Source organism: Pelobates fuscus, chromosome 7 (genome assembly GCF_036172605.1).
Source record: "Pelobates fuscus isolate aPelFus1 chromosome 7, aPelFus1.pri, whole genome shotgun sequence".
NCBI lineage: Eukaryota > Metazoa > Chordata > Amphibia > Anura > Pelobatidae > Pelobates > Pelobates fuscus.
The window spans coordinates 68,205,501-68,227,710 of NC_086323.1; the positions used below are offsets into that span (position 1 = coordinate 68,205,501).

The following is a 22,210-nucleotide window of genomic DNA, read 5'->3' on the forward strand; positions in this document are numbered from 1 at the left end:
GCATTAAAGTGACAGTTACTCCTGAAACAGAAGCCCTTTGTTTCCATTTTTGCTTTCTGAAACTTTTTTTTTTATTTTACACAAAGCGCAGATTTCAATACAAATAGTCACATTTATAAATGAGCCTTATTACACCCCCTGGCTATCAATCAGAAAACTGGTCCTATTATTTCATGGTTGTTTAGTTTAGTTGAGCTAAACCCAAGAAGTAGCAATCGTTCAGAGCACCTGCTTTGCAGAGACTTCACAATGACCTGCATTGGGAAGTTTTTAGCTGGACAGCCACGGTCAGGCTTGGACAAGACACCGTCAAGCTGTTTTTAGATAAACCCCCCACAAAACCACAATTAAAATTTCTTTATATTTCTTTATATATACTATATATATTGGGGCTGATGTGTGTTGTAGTCCTTGCTGCTTAAGCGCAGGACTTCTCTTTTTGTATTTGTATTTACTTTGCATCACACAGCCTGGTTACAATGCTGCTACCCATCCCATGTGTTCCCTATTAAGGGTCAATAAGTATAGGGGTGTATATAAAAAATACCCCTTTCTGTCTCATTAGAGATATCTTTGCCAGAAGCTCAAGGAAGCAGGCTGAAGGGTCAGTGTTAGGACCCGCTTAGGGGGGTCTGCCTTGACGTTGGCAGGCGGGCATTCCCTCCAATGGCCATTGGAGCAACTAAATGACCTCCATTTGTCTAAATATACATAGGGATTAAGGAGAAAGCGCAAGTAACATTTTCTTTTCTTAAATTTCTTTATAATTTACAGAATGCATGTTTTCATTTGGGGATATATCTACTAACTGTAAAACAAAATTCCATTGGAATATAAAGACAGATGAATCACAATATTCCATTCTCACAAAACATTTATTTCAATATTTTTGTAAGTAGGCCCTTTGCACGAGCATAGTGTTACACAATTTTCATACACAATCACATTCAAAACGAGTTCTAAAAGTTCAATTGTAAACATTCTCATATGTTGAAATATTAAACTTTAGCTAAAATGCTCAAGTGTGGAGCTAAACCGAAAATCAGAAACACTTTTTAAAACGGTGGTGAGAAAGCTACTTATACAGAAACGTGTTTAATAAAAGTACTAAAAGAGCCAAACTCACTAGGATAAAACATTAAAAGAGAAATGAATAAGTGGATTTTTGCTATAAGAAAAGTTTGCTCAAAATCTACATAAGAAATGTCATTGGGTAAATACATCTTTGTTGACAAAATAGGAGGTAGCATGGATGCACCAGTTAGTGAGAAATGCAACTGAAATAAAGAATATTTGCTTACAACAATAGTTTCCAGTACTATATACACTTTTTCAGAAATAGCGATTAAACAATTCACCCTCCACTTTTTAGTACAAAAGCCTCTGTGTAATTAAAATAAAAAAGAAAGGAAACACATACATTTATACAGTATTATACTGATTGCCTTATTTGAATGGAACAGTCTTCTGAACTCTGCAGTACACAGTAATACTTAATGCCCTAAATTAAAAACAAATACATTGAAGAGTTTTTTCTTGATATAACAAAAACATTCTGAATTTCTGCACATCCAGGTTTTTTTTTTTGGAAATATGGATATGCTAACATTTCATGATCCAATTGTATAACAGTGGGACCTTGGTGAGAAATCAAAAACACTCATGAGCAAAGACTGTTCTACTGAACACTGTCTGAAACACATTCTAAAATATGTTCCAATTTTAAACATTTCACGACCAAATGTGGTAAGAGTTTATTTTCAGGTTGTGGCTAATCAGTATTTGTTGTCCTTTTCATTATAAACAAATGTAGCAATTACATTAAAAAAATCCCACAAAAAAAAAAAAAATCAGGTCCAATGTACATCAGTTAAACTTTTGTTTTGCTTATGACGGATTGCGTTTATGTAGCCGCTTCCCCAATTAATAAAGAATATGAAGTGTCAGTGATTGAGGGGGTCTTTTTTATTAGTGGTTCCACTTCAACCATACCAGCTCCAGTCCGTGGAAGATTTGCATTAACAATGTGACGTTGCAAGTGCTTTATCCAGTCTTCTTGCACAGACAAAGGACCACGAAAGACAAGTCCACAAAACCTATTAATCAGAAAGTAAAAACATTTTAAACATCTTAAAAGGACAGAATATTCTGATTACACTGTGGGATTGAGTAAAAGGTTAATGTATGGTATGTGCAATCAGCGTATACACCACCTGAGAATTTTGGAGAACCTGCCCATCTACAAAAACGGATTCAAGAAGCATTATTGGGAAGAGTGAAGTGACATTGGTTGGCAGATTAAGCCAGCAGAGTAAGTCGATATTAGAAACATAGAATGTGACAGCAGATGAGAATCATTCGGCTTATCTAGCCTGCCCAATTTTCTAAATACTTTCATTAGTCCCTGGCCTTATGCCTATCCCACGCATGCTTAAACTCCCTTACTGTGTTAACCTCTACCACTTCAGCTGGGAGGCTATTCCATGCATCCACTACTCTCTCAGTAAGGTAATACTTCCTAATATTATTTTTATACCTTTGCCCCTCTAATTTAAGACCATGTCCTCTTGTTGTGGTAGTTTTTCTTCTTTTAAATATAGCCTCCTCCTTTACTGTGTTGATTCCCTTTATGTATTTAAATGTTTCTATCATATCCCCCCTGTCTCGTCTTTCCTCCAAGCTATACATGTTAAGATCCTTTAACCTTTCCTGGTAAGTTGTATCCTGCAATCCATGAACCAGTTTAGTAGCCCTTCTCTGAACTCTCTCTAATGTATCAGTATCCTTCTGGAGATACTGTCTCCAGTACTGCGTACAATACTCCAAGTGAGGTCTCACCAATGTTGTGTATAAAGGCATGAGCACTTCCCTTTTTCTACTGCGAATACCTCTCCCTATACAACCAATCATTTGTCTAGCATTTCCTGCTCCTCGATTACATTGTCTGCCTACCTTCAAGTCATCTGAAATAATTATCCCCAAATCCATTTCCTCAGATGTTGGGGTTAGGACTCTATCAAATGGGTCCAAGGTCAGATCACTGAGGTACCCCACTGGTGACAAGCCCATGCTTCAAATATACTCCATTGACTACAACCCTCTGCTGCCTGTCACTCAGCTACTGCATTACCCATTGTACAATATTGGAATCCAAGCTTAAATATTGCAGTTTATTGATAAGCCTTCTATGTGCAATAGTGTCAAAAGCCTTACAGAAATCTAGGTAAGCAATGTCTACTGCACCACCCTGATCTATTATTTTAGTTACCCAATCAAAAAAATCAATAAGATTAGTTTGGCATGATCTCCTTGAAGTAAACCCATGTGATTTTAGATGTTCAACAATCCTATCCTTTAACATGGTTTTCATTACTTTTCCCACTACTGAAGTAATGCTTACTGGCCTATAGTTGCCCGACTCCTCCCTACTACCTTTCCTGTGAATGGGCACAACATTCACTAACTTCCAATCTTCTGGGACTACTCCTGTTAACAATGATTGGTTAAATAAATCTGTTAATGGTTTTGCTAGTACACCACTAAGCCCTTTTAATAACTTTGGGTGTGTTCCATCAGGTCCCATTGACTGATTTGTCTTTACTTTTGACAGTTTAAATAAAACCTCTTCCTCTGTAAACTCGCATATAATAAATTACTCTTTTGTCCTTTTTCCTAACGGAGGCCCTTTTAACTTCATTTTCACCTGTAAATACTGAACAAAAATATTCATTGAAGCAGTCAGCTAGACCTTTATCCTTTTCTACATACCCTTCCTTCTTTTGTTTTTGATCTAACTAATCCTTGTTTTACTTTCCTTTTCTCATTTATGTATCTAAAAAATGTTTTGTCCCCTTTTTTTCTGACACTGGTATTTTTTCTTCTGTGTGTGATTTGGAAGTTCTTATAACGTGCTTAGCCTCTTTCTGCCTAATCTTATAGATCTGTATATCTTCCTCACTCTTTTTTTTTTTTTTAATTACTAAATGCTAACTTTTAGTTTTTTTTACTATTCTGCAGATTACCACATTCTTAATTTTTTTTGCTTTTACTGACAAGCCTAATACAATTTTCTGTTGCCTTCAGTAGTGCAACTGCACCAGCTGCTGGTGTAAACAGAGATTTAAAGTGTAACTGCCATGGCACACACAACAAGGACTAATATTATAGATTATTAAAATTAATCTAAATCTTATGTAAGATTTTAACTTTAATGCTCTTTAAAACAAAAAACAAGTTATACTCCCCCGTGTCAATCAATCCTTGTTGTAGATCTCTCCGTGCTAACCCCTATATTTTAGGCAAATGTTAGAATCAAATATTTAGCTAAAGTAAACTTGTAGAACTAAAAAAAAGAAAAAAACTGTGAATTATAAATAAATAAAAGCAAAATCTGCAGGGTGACAACATTTTAAGTGTTACCATAAATTAACAGACTTGGGAAAAAAAAAGGTTTCTGCTTGTGACAATGCTGCTTTAACGTGATGATCACAAAGACAGAGATTTAGTACTAATAAATTGAGGAGGGTAACTTTGAAGTAACCCAAAGCTCATGAATTATTCAAGAAATACAGAAAATGGTAAGACTGACTGAAAATCACCCATATGAGAAGGTACTCTCGGATAGAATTCTAATGCATTAAATATCTTAATTATGGTACCTGCATCTCAAAATGTAGACTTCATCAGCACTGTGAGGCAGCGGCAGTATCTTCTTCTTACTTCCAGATCTCGATCTTGATTTCTTTTGCTTGCAATCTAATACTAGTATACAAAGTTACAGAATCAGTTTGCTTACTTACCGAAATATCAAACAGTTGTTTATGAAATCAATTATATTTTAAATGCAAATACATATATAAGAATATCTATAAAGGGACACTAGGCACCCAAACTACTTCATCTGATTAAAGTGGTCTGGGTGCAGTGTCCTTGTTCCCTTAACACTGAAATGTAAAACTGTAATGATTACATTACAGGGTTCATTCAGACTGCTTGAAGTTATAGAGGCGGCGCTTCCTGGTTTTTCAGGCATAGGTTTAAAATATTTTTTTAACAAATTGTGTACAGCTAGGTTTTCTGCTGTGCAAGTAAGAACTAGTGTACTTTTAAAAGAAGCTTTATTTTGTCCAGTCACAATAAATGTCTTTGTGACAGCAGTTTTGTCCAGAATGTTAAATAACTTCTGAATTCAGAATAAAGTTCAATAGAATATCTACGCAATAGCTCAGTTCTGCTCAAAGCAATGAGAGCACCATAGCAGATGGGAAAGGTAATGGTAGAAAAGCACATTACTAAGGTTCAGGTTCAGCACACGCTTGTGCTTTTGCCTGTCAACTTGTATAAAAGTTGATATATTTGGGAAATGGGGGGAAAAAACAAGAAGTTACAGCAGTGATATAGCATGAAGTAACAAAATAATTGGAATTTTTGAAAATATTAGATAGTTTAGTAACTAGTATTTTTTGGGGGGAAATTACAAAAAGAAAATGTTTTAGTTGATCTAACATTTAGATCTTTTGCAGGTCTAGCAGTAAGTCTATAAACCTTTGCACAGAATATTCAAAAGAAGAGCCACCAGAAGAAACATTTAGAGCAACTACAGCTCCCTGGTGAGATGTCATGTCTCATGTGTGGATATTTAGAGGAACACTCCAAGCAACATAACCAAAGTAGTTCACTGGGGCCTGGTGCACTGCACTGTAAGGAGTCAACATTTTTTTGAACTGTTCGATTTCTTTCCAGAGGTCAGCCAGGCATTGCTCCCCGCCACCCGTACTAATGCTAAGAAGACGTATGCTCCTAAGCAGGAGCTTTTGTTAGCTCTCCTGAGCTAAGCTCTGAAATGCAGGGCTTAGCTCATTGGTGGACATCATTAGTTGCAAGCTGCAGTGCTTATGGTGTCTGAAGTGTTCCTTTAATGTAATGTATATATTATATTATAATAAATTCCCAAACTTTATCACTGCTTCAAGTTCTATGTATGAAATTTGAGTGCTGTACCTGGGGAATAATGGCATAATGTCTTGCTTTTAAAAGACATACCTGATCCAGTCAAAAGTCCAGCACTCCTCTTCCGTGAATAAGCTCGCATATGGTTAGACAGGCTAACAGAACTTGAAAACGTTGTATTGCAATTTTCACAGGTCCTATGCTTCGCAGATATACCTAACAGTCAAAAGAAATCTAAAATCCAGTTCTCTCCTAAACACACACATTACGCATCACCTAAATCCAAACTTCGGAACATGCGAAAACTTCAGTATTACAAAACAAAGGTGGACAAGTCTATATCAAGGGAACCCATCATGGAAACAAAAAAAGAAGAATATGTGCTTCTATATAATTTACATAATAGATTCCATTTAATACATTGTGCTTAAGTAAACACAAATATCAAATCCACAACTTTATTACAAGATTACACGGATTACTATACAAACGTATAACTAACTAAACATAAAAAATCATCCCCATCATTTTTGAAGATTATACGCTGATTTTGAAATTGGAGTGATTCCTTCTACATGGGCTGTTTTACACCTCTTGCGTTATATAGACTACACATGTACATAAATAAATCTGTACAAGTTTCAGAATGCTATTTTATATAGGGAAACAACCCTTTATTGCCTTTAATGTTAACTACAGTTACACAAATATAACCAAGAATGATATACTATAAAAGTAGTTTAGTAGACTCTCAGAGCTTTCCATGCTCATGAACAGAATTAAAGGTCTGGTTGACAAAGTGGTAATTAAAGTGTTTTACCCACAAGACTGTAAAAGGCTCAGTACTAAATTAGGTTGCTGATGAAGGCTGGGAGAAAAGGTGGTAAAAACACACCAGCAAACAGCTGTGAGACAAAACATTTTATTCAGTGCCTTTTATGTTCATTACTCTGGATGCGCAACCAATAATGAAAGTTAATGATTTGAAGTTTCTTGCAAAAATCTTTGTGCTAAGCAAATGATCAACAAACTACAGTCTTGCAAGCAAGTGGGAGAAATATATACTACACTCTAAAAAAAGAAAATTCAAATGCTTGCATTGTGTTGCCAGTTTCAAACAACAGATTTTCTACCAGTGCATCTAAAGGATACACAATTCTGGATGATCATGATTTCAATGTAAAACATACGTAAATGCTATTTATACTTGGTTATTCATGCACAATGCAAACCGAACATAAATACTGAAAAACCAAATGTGTAAGTATAATTATGAGCTTACCTGACTGCAAAGCAAAGTCAAAGTTTTTATGTGGATTGCATGCCAGTGAACAGTCTTCATTTAATGGAAGAAGGCATTTCTGCATAAACCGCTTTCTTGCAGTCTGATTGACCTTTTGAGGGGAAGTCTCAATATTCTTCTCATCACCAGATCTTTTCATTTTTAGAAGTTCAATTAATGAGACCGGCTGATCCTTTTCAGACTGAACAATTCTGCCATCATAATCGTTTGGTAAACGCAGTCTTTCCTGCGATGCTTGATCAGATACTGAATTTTCTGAATTTAGGCCATTGTGGTGTCCGTCTAGAGGTAAAGAATTGTTTTTTGCAGAGTCCACACTGGAAGATTTCTGAGCTGCAAATGGCCTGTGAACAGTACGCCTGCCACTCAGTACTTTGAGGATTTGTTCATATTTCTCTTCGTTTTGCAGCATTTCATTGAGAACACAGATCGGTGACTTGTGTGCATCCCACTTGGTTTTGCCAAGTCTTTTCAGGTGACCTCGAACATGATTTGATAATCCAATTTTGGTATCAAACCAGCCTCCACAGAGTGTGCAGGTGTGTTCAGAAGGACTTTCAGATTTCTCTACCACTAGTTGAATAGTACAAAAGAAACAGAAAAAAACAAACAAAAGACGATATTAAATACATTCCCAAAGTACAATGAAGAAACCTCTACATAACATTATCTATCATGCTTATTATTTTACATCCAGGAGAACTTTATATATCAATGAAATGCTACTGTTTCTCTCCAGTCTAAGGGCTTTGAAATAGAAAAATGTATGTAAGAGCCGCACGAACACACAATTCTGCATGAAATGCAGTTTACATTTTCCTACTTGGCAAGAGCAAGGCTTTTAAATGGACACTATTGTTTCCAGGACCACTACAGATTAATGTACTTGTTCTGGTGTCTATATCATGTCCCATGCAGGCTGTGCAATGGAAACGCTGCCTTTTCAGAAATAAAAAAGGCATGGTTTATATTGCTGCCTAGTAACACCTTTAGCTGCCTTCACTCAGACGGCTACTAGAAGAGTTTCCTATTTCAGTACTGCAGGATGTTCAGCACTGGCGTTCAGTGTCTCCATGTTCTGAGAACGCTCCCGATAAAGATGTAAAATTATGCGTTTCCACGTATGCGCAATAGCCTGCTGATTATTTTTATGGAAAAGCATTGGATTGGCTAAGATCAGTAAGATTGGTGATCTCAGCCATGGTGGTGTGGCCAGCCGTGGCGTGACCAACTTGGTAATGTAGAAAGGTAAATTTAAAACCTTTTAAAACTCCATTCTGAGGGGGGCCGGTCACTTAAACAGGCAGTCAAACATTACAGTGTTAGGAATACATTTATGTATTCCCAACACTATATTGTTCCTTTAACCTGAAAAAGGTCATTCTAAGCACCAAAAGCAATATGCATTATTGCAAGTGAATGCTGCTAAGAGCAACTTCATCCAATCAACAAGAGTGGGATGCAGTGATAATTTGCATCATAAAAAAATAAAAATAAAATGCTGCTGCAATTCCACAGTTTACATGAGTATAAACTGAAAGCAGCTGCATTATGGCTATCAGTTTTAGCAATTCCATTCATCCTATGTGGTGACCTGATCTGCTCTTTGATAATAATTTATCGATCCTATACATCAGAACCATAGAGCAGAATGAGTTTTGACTGCAGGGAAATTATCTACACACCAAAACTGCTGCATGAATCTAGAGTTGTTCTGGTGCCTAGACTATCCCTTTTAAGGGTAAAAAATTATTTTAGAAAAATAGCTTAGGACTTTTGGATATTTGCAGGTTTTCTACGGTATAACAAAGTATGTCACTCCATTTACATTTTTGATGACAAGAATGGCAATTCTGTGCATCAAAAGCAAGTTAAAATGAGGGTACTGACCGCAACATCACTTGGATTATTGAAATGAGTCACACACATTGCTATATTAATATTTTTATCTAAATAAAGGGAACTACCTAATAAGAAAAATGTATACATGCATATTATATATATATATATATATATATATATACACACACACACACACACACACACACACACATACATACATATAAAAGAAATAAATATATATATATATATTTATTTATTTTTTTCTTTCGTGGCCCTTAACACCTTCCTTGTAACAAAAAAAAAATATGGACATGTAATTTTTTCTGGGTGCACAATGAAAGAACCAATCATATTAATAATACTTCAGGCAATGGTCTACAATGAACGTATTTAGTGCAGATATGCGGTCTTTCTATGGGAAAGCGTTGTGGCTGGTGGAGATCACCACTTCTGATGATATTAGCCAAGGAACTAGATAAGGGGAAGAGTGCAATAAAAGGTACGTTTTTACTATATTCAGGGCGGGGCAGGGGGGGGACAGGTACTGTTTTTAACACTAAAGGGTCAGGAATACAGGTTTGTGTTCCTGACCCTATAATGTTCTATTAAATTCTGTCAGAAAACAAAAACAAAACATTGCCAGGGAATTTGACATTTTAGGCTAAAACAAAAACCCAACAAAATCATAAATATAGTCCCCTACAAAACACATCAATACTTAATGAGGCGGGAGGAAAAAAAGAAAAAAGAAAAAAAAGAAAAAAAAAAAAAAAGAAAAGTGACATTACTGAACCTACTAGCAGTTCACACAATTACTGTATTGCACAGTTTAGACTTTGCTGGCCAACTAAATTTAAAGATCAAGCCAACGAAAAAAAGAAGAAAAGTGAACCGTACCTTTTCTCACTCGCTTTGTTGGAGTGCCAGTTCTCTTGCTGAAATGCTGCATTTTATCACTTGTTGCAATTTGTTCTGGTGACACCACATGACGTGCTTCATAAGTTAACCCTGCTCTATGAAGATGTCCGCGGACATGATTAGATAATCCAACACCAGTCTCAAAGGTAGCAGGGCAGTAAGGGCAATTCTTCTTTTCAAGAGACAGATCACTCCAGTGGAATATAGAATTGTGGCTTGGCAATCCAGAATCAGCATTTTCCATATGAGTAGCACCTGGATCATGCAAAAACCTTTCATCATCATCTTCGTAATACTCAAAATAAAAACCATCATTATTATAATGCAAGCTGGAGTTATCACCGTTTTGGTGGTCTTTTGCCTTGTCTTTAAAAATTGGGTAAGCTGGTTGCTTTGCTGGATTACCGTAGGTGTCATCTGGTGATTCTGAATTATAATCACAAAGCTCACCATTTTCCCATGAATCATAGTCCTCCTTTTTTTCAGTGGAGTCAAGTTTTTTAAGAACAGCAAAAGTCATTTTTTCGAGAAAATCGGGATAACAGTCCAAGTCTTCCTCTGTGACAGGACGTTCAAGCTCAGATTTTAGCACCCTTTTAACACCTACCCTTCTGTGATCTTTAAAACCAACATGTCTCCTTGGATGGAGATTCTGCGGACCTATATTCAGGCGATCGTTTTGGATATTGTGCTCTGCTGAAAGGACATGCAAAGTGTTGGCAGGATTATCACTTTCTTTTTTTAAATTTAGAGGGTATACATCATTGGACTTCTTGAGTGTCTTAAAGCCATCCCATTTCTGTCCATATCGGTAGGCATGACTGACCCGAGCATGTTTTTGTTTTGTCATTTGCTGAAAATATCGATGTTTTTGGTCATTGCTAGTGAAGAGAAGGGCTTTGTTTGGGGAAATTGGAGGTCCACAGACAACCGACTGAGCAGCACTTTTCCTTGCTTTTTGTATCTTGTGTTTTCTATGAAACTTTGCAAAATTATTTTGAGTCATAGCTCCATATTGTCTTTTTATATCTTGCTTTAAGACAGAATTCTTTGGAAATGACGAGGACTGTTTTGTGAAATGTTTTGTTTCACTATCACTATCTAAAAGTTCATGATCAGAAAAGTTCTCCCTTTTAACTAAAACAGGACCATTAAACTGATCCATGGAAGATGATGGATGTACATAATCAATGTGCTTCCTTAAAACATTACGGGCTGATGTAGTAAAAGGACACATCTTACAAATATAGGTTGCAGTCTTTTTAGTTGAAAGTAAGTAAGAATTTTTCAATACAGTCTTTTTCTGAACTTTCCTTTGGGGTAGATCTGAAGTCAGCACTGAACATTTTACCACTGCACCATGGGCAATACCTCTGTGGCACTCCAATTCATTTTCAGTAACCGCCATAAAGTTGCATTCTTCACAGCAGTAGTATCTTTTATCTTTCTCGTGGGTTTTGGCATGCTGCACAAAAGTCTTTGGACAATTAGTTCCAAAAACACATTGTGGACATTGCAGACGTGCACTTCGCCCCTCATCCTGAAGCTCTTTCAATTCACGAATCTCTTCCATCAGTTTCTGTCTTCGCTCCTGATGAATAATCATATGTTTAAGAAGTGAATTGCGGTCTCTAAAGGTTCTCCCACACTCCTTACAAGCATATGGTCTTGGAACATTAAGGTGGCGAAAGTGATTATTCCCATCCAAATGATACATCATGTGCCTATGAAGATGTTTCTTCTCCCTAAAATTAACATTGCACTTTGTGCAAGGATAAAATGATGGCTCTTGATCATTAGTGCAGGTTGGTGGTGACGGAGAATCACAATTATTTTGGACATCATTAGAAAATAATGAGTTAACATGAACAGGTGATGTCTCATCAGAAAAGTCACACACTGGATTATACATATAATGTTTGATAGCTTCAATCGCTTCTTTTGGAAGGTGCTCTTCTGAGTCATCAAGAGAAGATTCAGACTTGACATTCTTCAGTACAAACTTGTGTGGCGCCATCATTTGCTCTTCATCACTCTCTTCCATCAAACCTATATTTAATAACTTTGATTTCTTTGAAATATAATTTACATCACTATATGCATCTTCAGAATAGCAGCGAGTTATCTTACTGCCATCCATCTTTCTTTTTCTCTTTTTTTCAACCTTTACAACAGAGTTCTTGTCAGGCCCATCTATAGCTTTTTCCTCATTTACACAGTTTTTCTGTGTATTCAAGTTAGCATCCTTTCCTGTTATATAATCATCTGTATCACAACTTTGAGTCTGGTTATATAAATCGTTTACAGTTACTTTTTTCCTATCTTCACAGAAATCTGTTGGCCCTTCTAAAGTGCTATCCGTTTGGAAATTATTTCCATTAGGTGTGTCTAAGCCAACATGGGAGGAGGTAGGATGTTTAAGAATGGAATGGGTTTCTTTCTTGGCATGTGCTACATCAGGTAACAAAAATAAAACTTGCTGACTCGACATTTGTGCAGTGTTCTTTGTGGACTGTTGAAGATCATATGCCACATTCAAAGTTGAACATAAATCTTTCTGTTGACTCATGGTCTGGTCATTGTTTATAGAAGCATGGTCTGGGTTCAGGCTGGAAGTCTTTGTTACAGAGTGTGAAGCCGGTCCATTAGGTAAGGTAATGTTTTCATTAGGTGCTGTATGAGCACCCGTGTGTACAAATGGAGAGTGCTGCACTCTGCTTAAGGCTTTTACAGACTTGTCCCTTGATAAATCTTCAGATACAGTCAATGAACTATTTTTGTGAAAAGAGGTTTGTGATTCTTGTATTTTTTTAAACACAATATCGTTTTCCTTAACAGATTTCAAAATGGTTTCATCTTTGAGACATTCTTTAGCACCAGTACTTTCAGCATTCAGAAGGGTATCCGCCATATTGTTATTCTTCCCATTAAACAAATGTATTCTAAAACAAAAAGAAAGAACAATTCATGAAATATATTAAATAGAGCTCCAACAATCCATGTTATAATGCCGAATGAATAAAAAAAATAATTATTTGTTAACTTACATCCCAATAACATAATCCATAACATTGCTTGTACTTTTATATATAATAATATTCCTCATACTTTTTTTATTATTATTATTTTTTTTCAAGTTGTTCCATTTTATCTCCACCTTGCCGAGATAGAGTGTGGTCTGCACATTTGGTCGGTGCAGACCAGTCCACTCCTTTCTAGTCTATCGCTTATTACTGAATCAGAGAGCACTGCTGCCTCATTTACAGATTACTGGAGAAAGTACTTATGTAGGGTTATTCACTAAACTAAGAATTTAACTGGAAACATATCTCACTGTATTTTTCCAACGAAGATATTTTCACTTTTAATTTGAAATTCACTTTGAATTCTTACTTTAGTAAACAACCCTGAAAAGATCTCCACTACCAAGAGTTACAGACCCCATGCTCTGGATCACCAGGGGTCACATCACTTGGCAAGAATAAACAGCAAGCATCCCAATCCATGAAAGGTAAGCAGAAGTCGTGGGGTGGCGGAGAGATACACAACAAACTTTACACTGACACAGCACAGACACACACACAGAATCCACATGTGCAACCTCTAGCGATGGGAAATGCTTGCACGGATTAAAATAAAAGGGGAAAGAGACTGGCATAGAAATAATGAGAAAAAAACAAAATTGCAGGACAGAAAGATGAGAGCACAAGTCAAATTTAATGTAACGTAAAATGTTTTCTTAAACCATTCCACAAACATTGCTATTCACAATAATGTTGCAAATGTTTTTTTCTTCAAATATGGTAGACGGCTACTAAATTTCATATAAGGGGCAGGGTGTTTTTAGTTTTTTCCCCTTTTTCAAGATCTTTTGTCAAAAAGTTTAGGTAAGTTTATTACACAATAGATTGTTCTAGATAACTTCTAAATTCTAGAGAACAATTAGATTAGTAACTAATTCCTTTCTCTTTTATCGTGGCTTATTTATGAAAGACTTAACACCAAATATTCCAGAAAGAGAGAGTGTCATTTTTTTTTTTTTTTTTTAACAACAGATCTACGAGGTTGGTGAAAATTTAAATGTATGTGGTGCCTTGTAAATGGTTACAATGTTAAAGGGATTTCACAGAATACTCGTGTATATATACACACATATATATATATATACACATACACATTTTTTTTTTTTTTTTAAATAAATTCTGTTTAGGTCTATTTACAAGTTTAGGTCTATTTACAAGTTATTTAATTCAATTTACTTAGGAAATAAAAGTCTGATGTACACATTTAATCATAATTAATGGTGCAGACTACACAATGACATCTGTTTTTTTTTTGTTTTTTTTAAACAACAGATCTACGAGGTTGGTGAAAATTTAAATGTATGTGGTGCCTTGTAAATGGTTACAATGTTAAAGGAATTTCACAGAATACTCGTATATATATACACACACACACACACACACACATATATATATATATATACACACACACATACATATATATATACACACACACATATACATATACACATACACATATACATATACACATACACACACACTTTTTTTTTTTTAAATAAATTCTGTTTAGGTCTATTTATTTAATAATAATAAAAAAAAATCAATTTACTTAGGAAATAAAAGTCTGATGTACACATATAATCCTAATTAATTGTGCAGACTACACAAAGACATCCATAACATGACAAAACACAAAAACGCATATATGCATAAGCAAAACGTTGTGTCGGTCTTATAAAAATTTTTTTTACTGAACCTGTATCTTTCAGTAAATGGATTACATAGTCTATGTCACAACTTATTATAAACCAGAGGTAGACAAACGTATGCTGACTCCCTTTGAGATTACATATTAGCGTTTCTCAACAGGAAGCAATGTTGCTAACGAAGTGGTAAATTCAGTGTTAATGAGTGGCTTCACTGTTACCACCTCAGAGGTAAAACCTTACATGCTTCATCCATCTGTTCTAGTGTTAGGGGTTGAAAGAAAGAACAGACGCTTACCATTTAAAACAAGTTCACTGTTGCCCCTGAACAGCAGGGTACTGAACTATAACTTTGGCTTTAAAAATCCACTCCTAACAGACTTATCACTAACTATTTATAATTCATTGTTCATGTTTGCAACAATGTCACAAAAATATACACAATGATAGACTTTTTAAAGTTCTTAAACATAATAAGCAAACGCAAAGTAACTGAATTCTGAATGTATTGTGTGCAAATTGACATCACAGGCGAAATTTTAAGTGTATGTGTGCACGTATAGACATACACTAAAAACAATTTCAAAATATGTATTTAAATTACACATTTCACAGTGCCTCTAGCTTTTAAAAACATCAGGCTAGCACTTTCAATTTATATTCAAAAAACTATTCCTATTACTTACTATAATTTACATTTTTTTTTTCCCAGTCAACTTTTACATGGTAAGTGTCTGGTCAATTTGTGCTACAATACTGCCACTTTACGAAATGGGGCAATCAAAAGTATGATAATTTACAACACAACATTGCATATGGTAGTTTAATTCACAAGAAAAGCTGACAAACTAAGCATTTAGAAAGAAAGCAACAAAGGTCAAAGCTTTCATCAAAATGACAGATAAGAATAGCTTGAGGCATTTAAGTTAACATCTACGAATTTTTAACATCAGTATTTTTGCAAACTATCAGCACTTGTTATAACACCCATGGTACACTCTATCATGAGGTTACTACAGAAGAAATGAGGTGATAATTGCATATTAACATAATTATTCTGTAATTTCTCTATACAAGTAGATTGGGTCACAAAAAATAAATAAATGCAATTTAAAATAAAAAAAAATTAGATAACCTTTCAGATAACGTATGCTGTCTATTTTCTTGCAATTATTTAATTTGTTAAGAATGTAATCAGATTTCTTTATATTCAACAAGCACAAACATGTCGAGGTGGGAAATGTTAGGTTTAGAATGTGATTTTATTTTTCCAGCACAACTCAAAAGTTAGTTTATATAGGTTTTTTTTTTGCAAAATGTACTAGGAGAGAGGTTGGTGTATACATACATACATACATACATACAGAACTTAATATCTCAAGACATACGCTAATACCAAGGCCTTAAAATATTACTTGCCAGTGCAAACATGGAGGGTGTATGGCACACTCACCATGGGTATACTTACCAGGGCTATATTTTCAGGCCAGTGGACATTTTGACAGAGATAAAACTATACATACAAATACACACAAAACCTACCTATTGAACAGCCCTGAGTGTCCCTCACTTGCAGGTAGCCTCCAGCATATAGAGAATGAGAGTAGGATATTAAAGGACCATTATAGTGCCAGGAAAACAAACTTGTTTTCTTGGCACTATAGGGTTATTAGGTTCCCCCACCCTCAGGGTCTCACTCACGCTGGACTGAAGGGGGCTGAAGGGTTTAAAACATTTACCTTTCACCAGCACCAGGCTCCCTCGGCGCTAGAGAACTCTCCTCCTCCTTCTCATGAGCCATGCGCGCATTCAAACCGCCCATAGGAAAGCATTTCTTAATGCTTTCCTATGGACGTCCAGCGTCTTCTCACTCTGATTTTCACAGTGAGAAGCGCCTCTAGCGGCTGTGAGTGAGACAGCCACTAGTGGCTGGATCAACCCTGAGTGAAACATAGCCGTTTCTCTGAAACTGCTATGTTTTCAGCTGCAGAGTTAACACTAGAGGGACCTGGCACCCAGACCACTTAATTGAGCTGAAGTGGTCTGGGTGCCTATAGTGGTCCTTTAACTGCATGTAGACATTATAGTGTTAAAAGAAAGTGAAAGGAACACTCCAAGTGTCATGTCCAGTACAACTGGCTGTAGTCTTTAGGATTTTAACCTATTGGCTAGGAGCAATAAGCCAGCTGACAGAGGGGGAAGCTATAGTGCCTTGACAGAAGCTATAAGCTGCCTTTTGCGTGGGAATTTACATACAGATTTAAAGGAACACTATAGTCGCCAAAACAACATTCGCTTTATAAAGCTGTTTTTGTGTATAGATACCAAAAGGTAGGAAACAGGAGGATGGCTAAATATATGTATTTTCTTTGTAGTGGAGGACTAGGTTTCTCTGCTGATTCCTCCTTGAAGATAGAGGAAGCGATGCTCAGTGATTATAACTCTCCCTCCCAGTAACCAGATGACACATAGTTCTGGGAGTCAAATGATCTATATTGTGCCACACTCTGCTTTTTAAGCACAGCCCCCCCAACATGAGGTCTCCATACAACAGAACACATCCCTGTGTCTGGGAGATAATTGAGTCAAAGACAGGTAACTCAATTATCTCTCAGTTACAGGGAACCATACATAAATGTACAAAATACACCAAAACTACATTCAAACTATACAGGAACACTACAAGTCATATCTCTGAATAGCCCGGATCTGAGCAACCAAGTTGTCCCGATAGCGCTCAGATTCGTTAGGTGTAACGAAATTGCCATTTGGCTAAAGTTCTGACCGGTCGGTCACTAGGTGGCTCCCTTCAGATAAAAAAAAAAATAGTATTTTTCCCATAAAGCGTTCTCCTGGCTTGACTGTGAGCAGAGCAGATAGGGGTACAGTTTCTGCGGGCTTTGCAAGCTATTGTGTCCAATATTAGTTCCATGCGCTCAACAACCAAGTACCGCTGCCTGCGTTCGGGATACAAAATGGTAACCATTCCACAAAGCACGTGCATTCGGTCCTATGAATGGCAGCTACCCAGAGAGCACTTGAGATAAATTGGTTTATTTGTTAATTTAAAGAGCCAGGGGGTGGTCGATGTGTATAAAAGGATAAATTAGTTTTCATTCGGGAAATGGACGGGGAATTATGGCAAACGAACAGATAGAAGACACAGTCTGCTATATTTTTTTTTTATGTGTGTGTATCTATCATTCGTGTATGCCTGTATGTGTATATAAAAAAAAAGAAAAAAAAAAGAAATGTATGTGTGTCAATATGTGAGTTTGTATCTGTGTGTATGGCAGTGTGTGTGTGTCTGTCAGTCATTCAGTTATTGTGTATGTTTAGGTAACCAGCCCTCTTCGATCGCATGGGAATAGTGTTTTTACTCAACTTTTTCTCCCAACACCGTGCCTGTCCTGCCTCCAAAGCAGAGATTATCAATCCAATGTTTTCCTAAAGGAAAGCATTTGGAGTTATTGAGCATGTGCGGCAAAATGCGGCACCAATCAGCATCTCCTCAAAGAGATGCATTAAATCAATGCATCTCTATGGGGAACGTTCAGCACTACCATAGGAGACACTTTAGTGGCCGTCTGAGTGATTACCACTAGTGGTGTTACTAGGCAGCAATGTAAACACAGCCCTTTTTCTCTGTGTTTACATTTTCTCTGAAAAGGCAGTGATTACATTGAAAAGCCTGCAGGGACAGGCTATAGACATCAGAGCTACTACATTAAGTTGCAGTGGTTCTGGTGACTATAGTGTTCCTTTAAGAATTTAAATATTTTTTTTTAAAAAAACATACCCCACTGAAAACCCTGCAGAACCTAATATGACAAAGGACACGCAAATCACCCTCGACTAGCCAACCACAAACCACAAACCACAAACACAACACGACCACTAGGAAACTAACCAATACGCAACAAAACAGACCCTGAGAACATAGGAGACCACACACCCTACACAACACCAACAACCACCACAAAACACCCAGAACACTCCCCACAAACACACTCCTGACCCGAGAGGGCACCCAAGCCCCCACAGGAAAGCAAATACCAGACATAGACCTTAATAGGACAACGACCGCACAACAACTCAGACCCAACAGGAGAGACCCGAGAAACGACCAATCCACACAAACTACTACCCTCCACAATACCACCATACAGGGCTATAAAACGGCTACTTCGAGACGGAAAACTGCACCCCACCCCATATCTGAACCCTACCGAACCAAATGACATACGAAGACAAACTGTACAAAGGTAGGACAAAGCATCCGTTCTGCGCATTGGAGACGAAATGCACCATCGCTTGCGATACCCATCTCCTTCTCTCCTTTGAACTCCCTCAGAAAATCTTCAAAAGTAAGAATCAGTAAAAAAGGCACAACACACACGGTATGAACACACACTTAGGATACAAGGACTATACGAGTTACGAGCAGTACACAAACTACAATATGAAACAGACACACAGACAAAAAAAATTAGGGTTATTACAATGTGCATACTGGACTGTTAAACTTGTTATTTTAAGTTAACTATTGTTTAGTTAAAGAAATTTGAAAAATCCCTTGGCGGATGAAGATAAAAACGACAATACTGTATGTAACGCTATGTCATAGAATGCCTCTCTCATCTCCTTTTTATTATTGTAACGATGTACATGTACATGAATCAATATGTGGCTTCTGCGCAAGCCTTCAAACTAACATTATATCACCTCGTCCGCCAAGGCGGAAAAATAAAGAATTTATAAAAAAAAGAATTGAAGTATTTTTGACGTTGAATATAAAGCAATGCAAGGTCAAAGCAAATTTGTCAAGCCCTGGTGCAAGTCTCATGCAGGGAGGTGCGACATGGGTGCATAAACAAAATGATTTAACTTGTAAATAGCAGAGAATTATGTAGTGAGACTCTAGGGGTATGATCTATGCACCAAAATTGCTTCATTAAAGGAATACTATAGGGTCAGGGACACAAACATGTACAGGGACACAAACATGTATTCCTGACCCTAGTGTGTTAAAACCACCATCTATCCCCACCAGGCCACCTAAATATAGCAAAATCTTACCTTTATTCCAGTCTGCTGCTGCTGGCTTTGCCCTTGATCTGCCTGCTAGGCTGACATCAGAAGTGCTGAACTGAGCCAATCACAATGCTTTCCCATAGAAACACATTGGATTGGTTGATATTGTCAAGGAGGCAGAGAGTAGGGCCAGCACAAGTCAAACACAGCACTGGCCAATCAGCATCTCCTCATCAGGCTGCATTGAATTGATGCATCTCTATGAGGAAAGTTCAGTGTATCCATGCAGAGTGTGGAGACACTTAATATCAGTGCTGCACTGGGTGGCACCTCTAGCAGTCATCTGAGGTGTGGCCACTGGAGGTATCACTAGGCGGTAATGTAAACAATGCATTTTCACTGAAAATACAGTATTTACTGCAAAAAGCCGGAACCGAATTATTATACTTGCCAGAACAAACACCCTCCACCCCACCCCTTTTAATCCTTTAGCTGAAAACATTGAAAACTATGTTCCTGCAGAACGGCAAAGATCTCCAAAACAGACCGATTCAGGGTGGACCTGGAGCCAGAGTAGTGCATAGATGGCAAGTTTTACTTACATCCAGCTGTTCCTCGCAGACGGCACTATGTTAAAGGTCCTCTTCAGCTCCTGCAAGAGTACAGCACTGAGGTCTATGGAGTAACCCACAAGACCTTCCATACACAATGCCTGAATTCCACAGATGTCACTTGTGATGGCTACTGGGATTGGACAAAAGTTTAAAGAGGTGCTCTTCCTTTTGCCAACCTCAGGCTTAACCATAAGACAAAGTAGTCCTTACTTAAACTTATGATAATTTTGGATTTTGATTTAATTTAAGTGAAATTCCAACGCAGTCTTAATCCGTATTTCATAAAGATTGTAGCTTTATAAAATACTGAAAAGTGACATATCGGTTTTAATGTTATATTGTTCTTTTTATGGAAATTGGGTAACAAGAAAAGAAATAAAATAAAAACAACAACAACAACAACAAAAGACGTGTGTGTATATATAGTTGAGATCTTGCAAACTGTGAAGTAATGTTATGGATTATATAATTTTTCAACTGAGGGGAAAATTCAAAAGGTGATTCAATTATTCATAGTGGTACATGATTAATATAACTATAATTAATTAGAGTGCTGATGTCACAGGGAGATGAAATACTTTTTTTTATATTCTTAAACACTATGTCAGGATAGTAGCAGAATTGATATCAATGGCTTTCTTTGTTATACGGTCATTTGCATATTTTTTCTTTTACAATTATCAATCTTTTTTTCTGCTTCATGTCTTAGCTGTAGGAATATGCAGTCTTTGTGGCGAGTGTGACTGGATTCATAATGTATAAATGTGTGACTCTGTAATTATTGAAATGTATACTAAACGGATGTCTGCACCGGTAAATGTAACTTTAAAATTGAGCATGTAATAAGCAAAAACTTGTTAGCAGCTTTAATGAGTGTTGAATCGCAGCTAGAGGAAACTGCTAGTTATTTGCAACTGCAAAAATGTATTCATTTGGTAAGGTAGTTGTGATAAAAAAAAAAAATGCATACTAATGTTTCAGTTCCAGTGTGAATTTTCTTAGTTTCCAGGACTCATAGGTGTGTATAAATAACACATGTTTTTGTCTTTTGGGGATGTTGAGGGATAAAGTGTCACAAAAACTAGTATTAACTTTTTCCTTTATTTTTGCTAATAGAAAAGAAAGGTAAAATGCTGCCCAAGCACTTTACAGCTGCTATGTATTCACTCAGATACAGATGATCAAACAAGGGGTGCACACTGACAGCATCAGTATGCCCAGAGCTAATCGCCAGCGAAGTGACCAACTACTTAAATCCCTTATAATAGTAACCGGTGTATAGCAAAATCAGTACAAGGTTATTTGTGGTTAATCTAGTTGTGCAGTTGCCATTTTACCCCTGCCAAAACGTGTATAAAAAATATATTAGTCAGAATGTCACTTCACATTATAATCATGGATCTTTGTCATAGATAAACAAGGCCAATGGTTACAGTTTGGTAGCACTGAGCACTACAGTGTGATATTTACAACAAGTAAAGACATCTAAATTAAACGGTGTACAGAACAAACTACACGTTGTATGCAGGGCAGGATTAACATTAGAGGATGATGGAGCTGCAGCTAGAAATCTACTACTCTACACATGCTCTTGCTGAAAGTGGCACGGTCATGTCAAACTTATCTTTCCAAAATCACTTCCTCTTCTCTCCCTCTCTCAGGATCTGTTCTTCTTTACTTCCTATCTCATCTAGTTTTCTTTACAACATAAGGCAAAGTAAGGATTATTTTGTTTTATATGTATTTTTCCTATGCTTGCCCAGCTTTGACCCAGGGGAGGGCTTTGACCCAAGTCCGCTCCATTTCCCGTGGTCAAAGCAA

At 36.7% G+C, this 22,210-nt stretch overlaps 1 protein-coding gene across 4 annotated transcripts in view; it reads right to left on the bottom strand.

Moving 5' to 3' along the window:
• Positions 1 to 856: 856 nt before the first annotated feature.
• Positions 857 to 22,210, bottom strand: part of ZNF644 (zinc finger protein 644) — an 84,870-nt gene continuing 63,516 nt past the window's right edge. For all 4 annotated transcript variants that reach the window (XM_063428376.1, XM_063428375.1, XM_063428377.1 and 1 more), the window contains 5 exons: positions 9,992 to 12,954; positions 7,232 to 7,825; positions 6,043 to 6,165; positions 4,659 to 4,761; positions 857 to 2,096 (listed from right to left, as the gene is read on the bottom strand). In XM_063428376.1, coding sequence (XP_063284446.1) covers positions 1,904 to 2,096; positions 4,659 to 4,761; positions 6,043 to 6,165; positions 7,232 to 7,825; positions 9,992 to 12,923 — 3,945 coding nt within the window. In that variant the 5' untranslated portion in view covers positions 12,924 to 12,954 and the 3' untranslated portion in view covers positions 857 to 1,903. The remainder of the gene's footprint in view (positions 2,097 to 4,658; positions 4,762 to 6,042; positions 6,166 to 7,231; positions 7,826 to 9,991; positions 12,955 to 22,210) is intronic.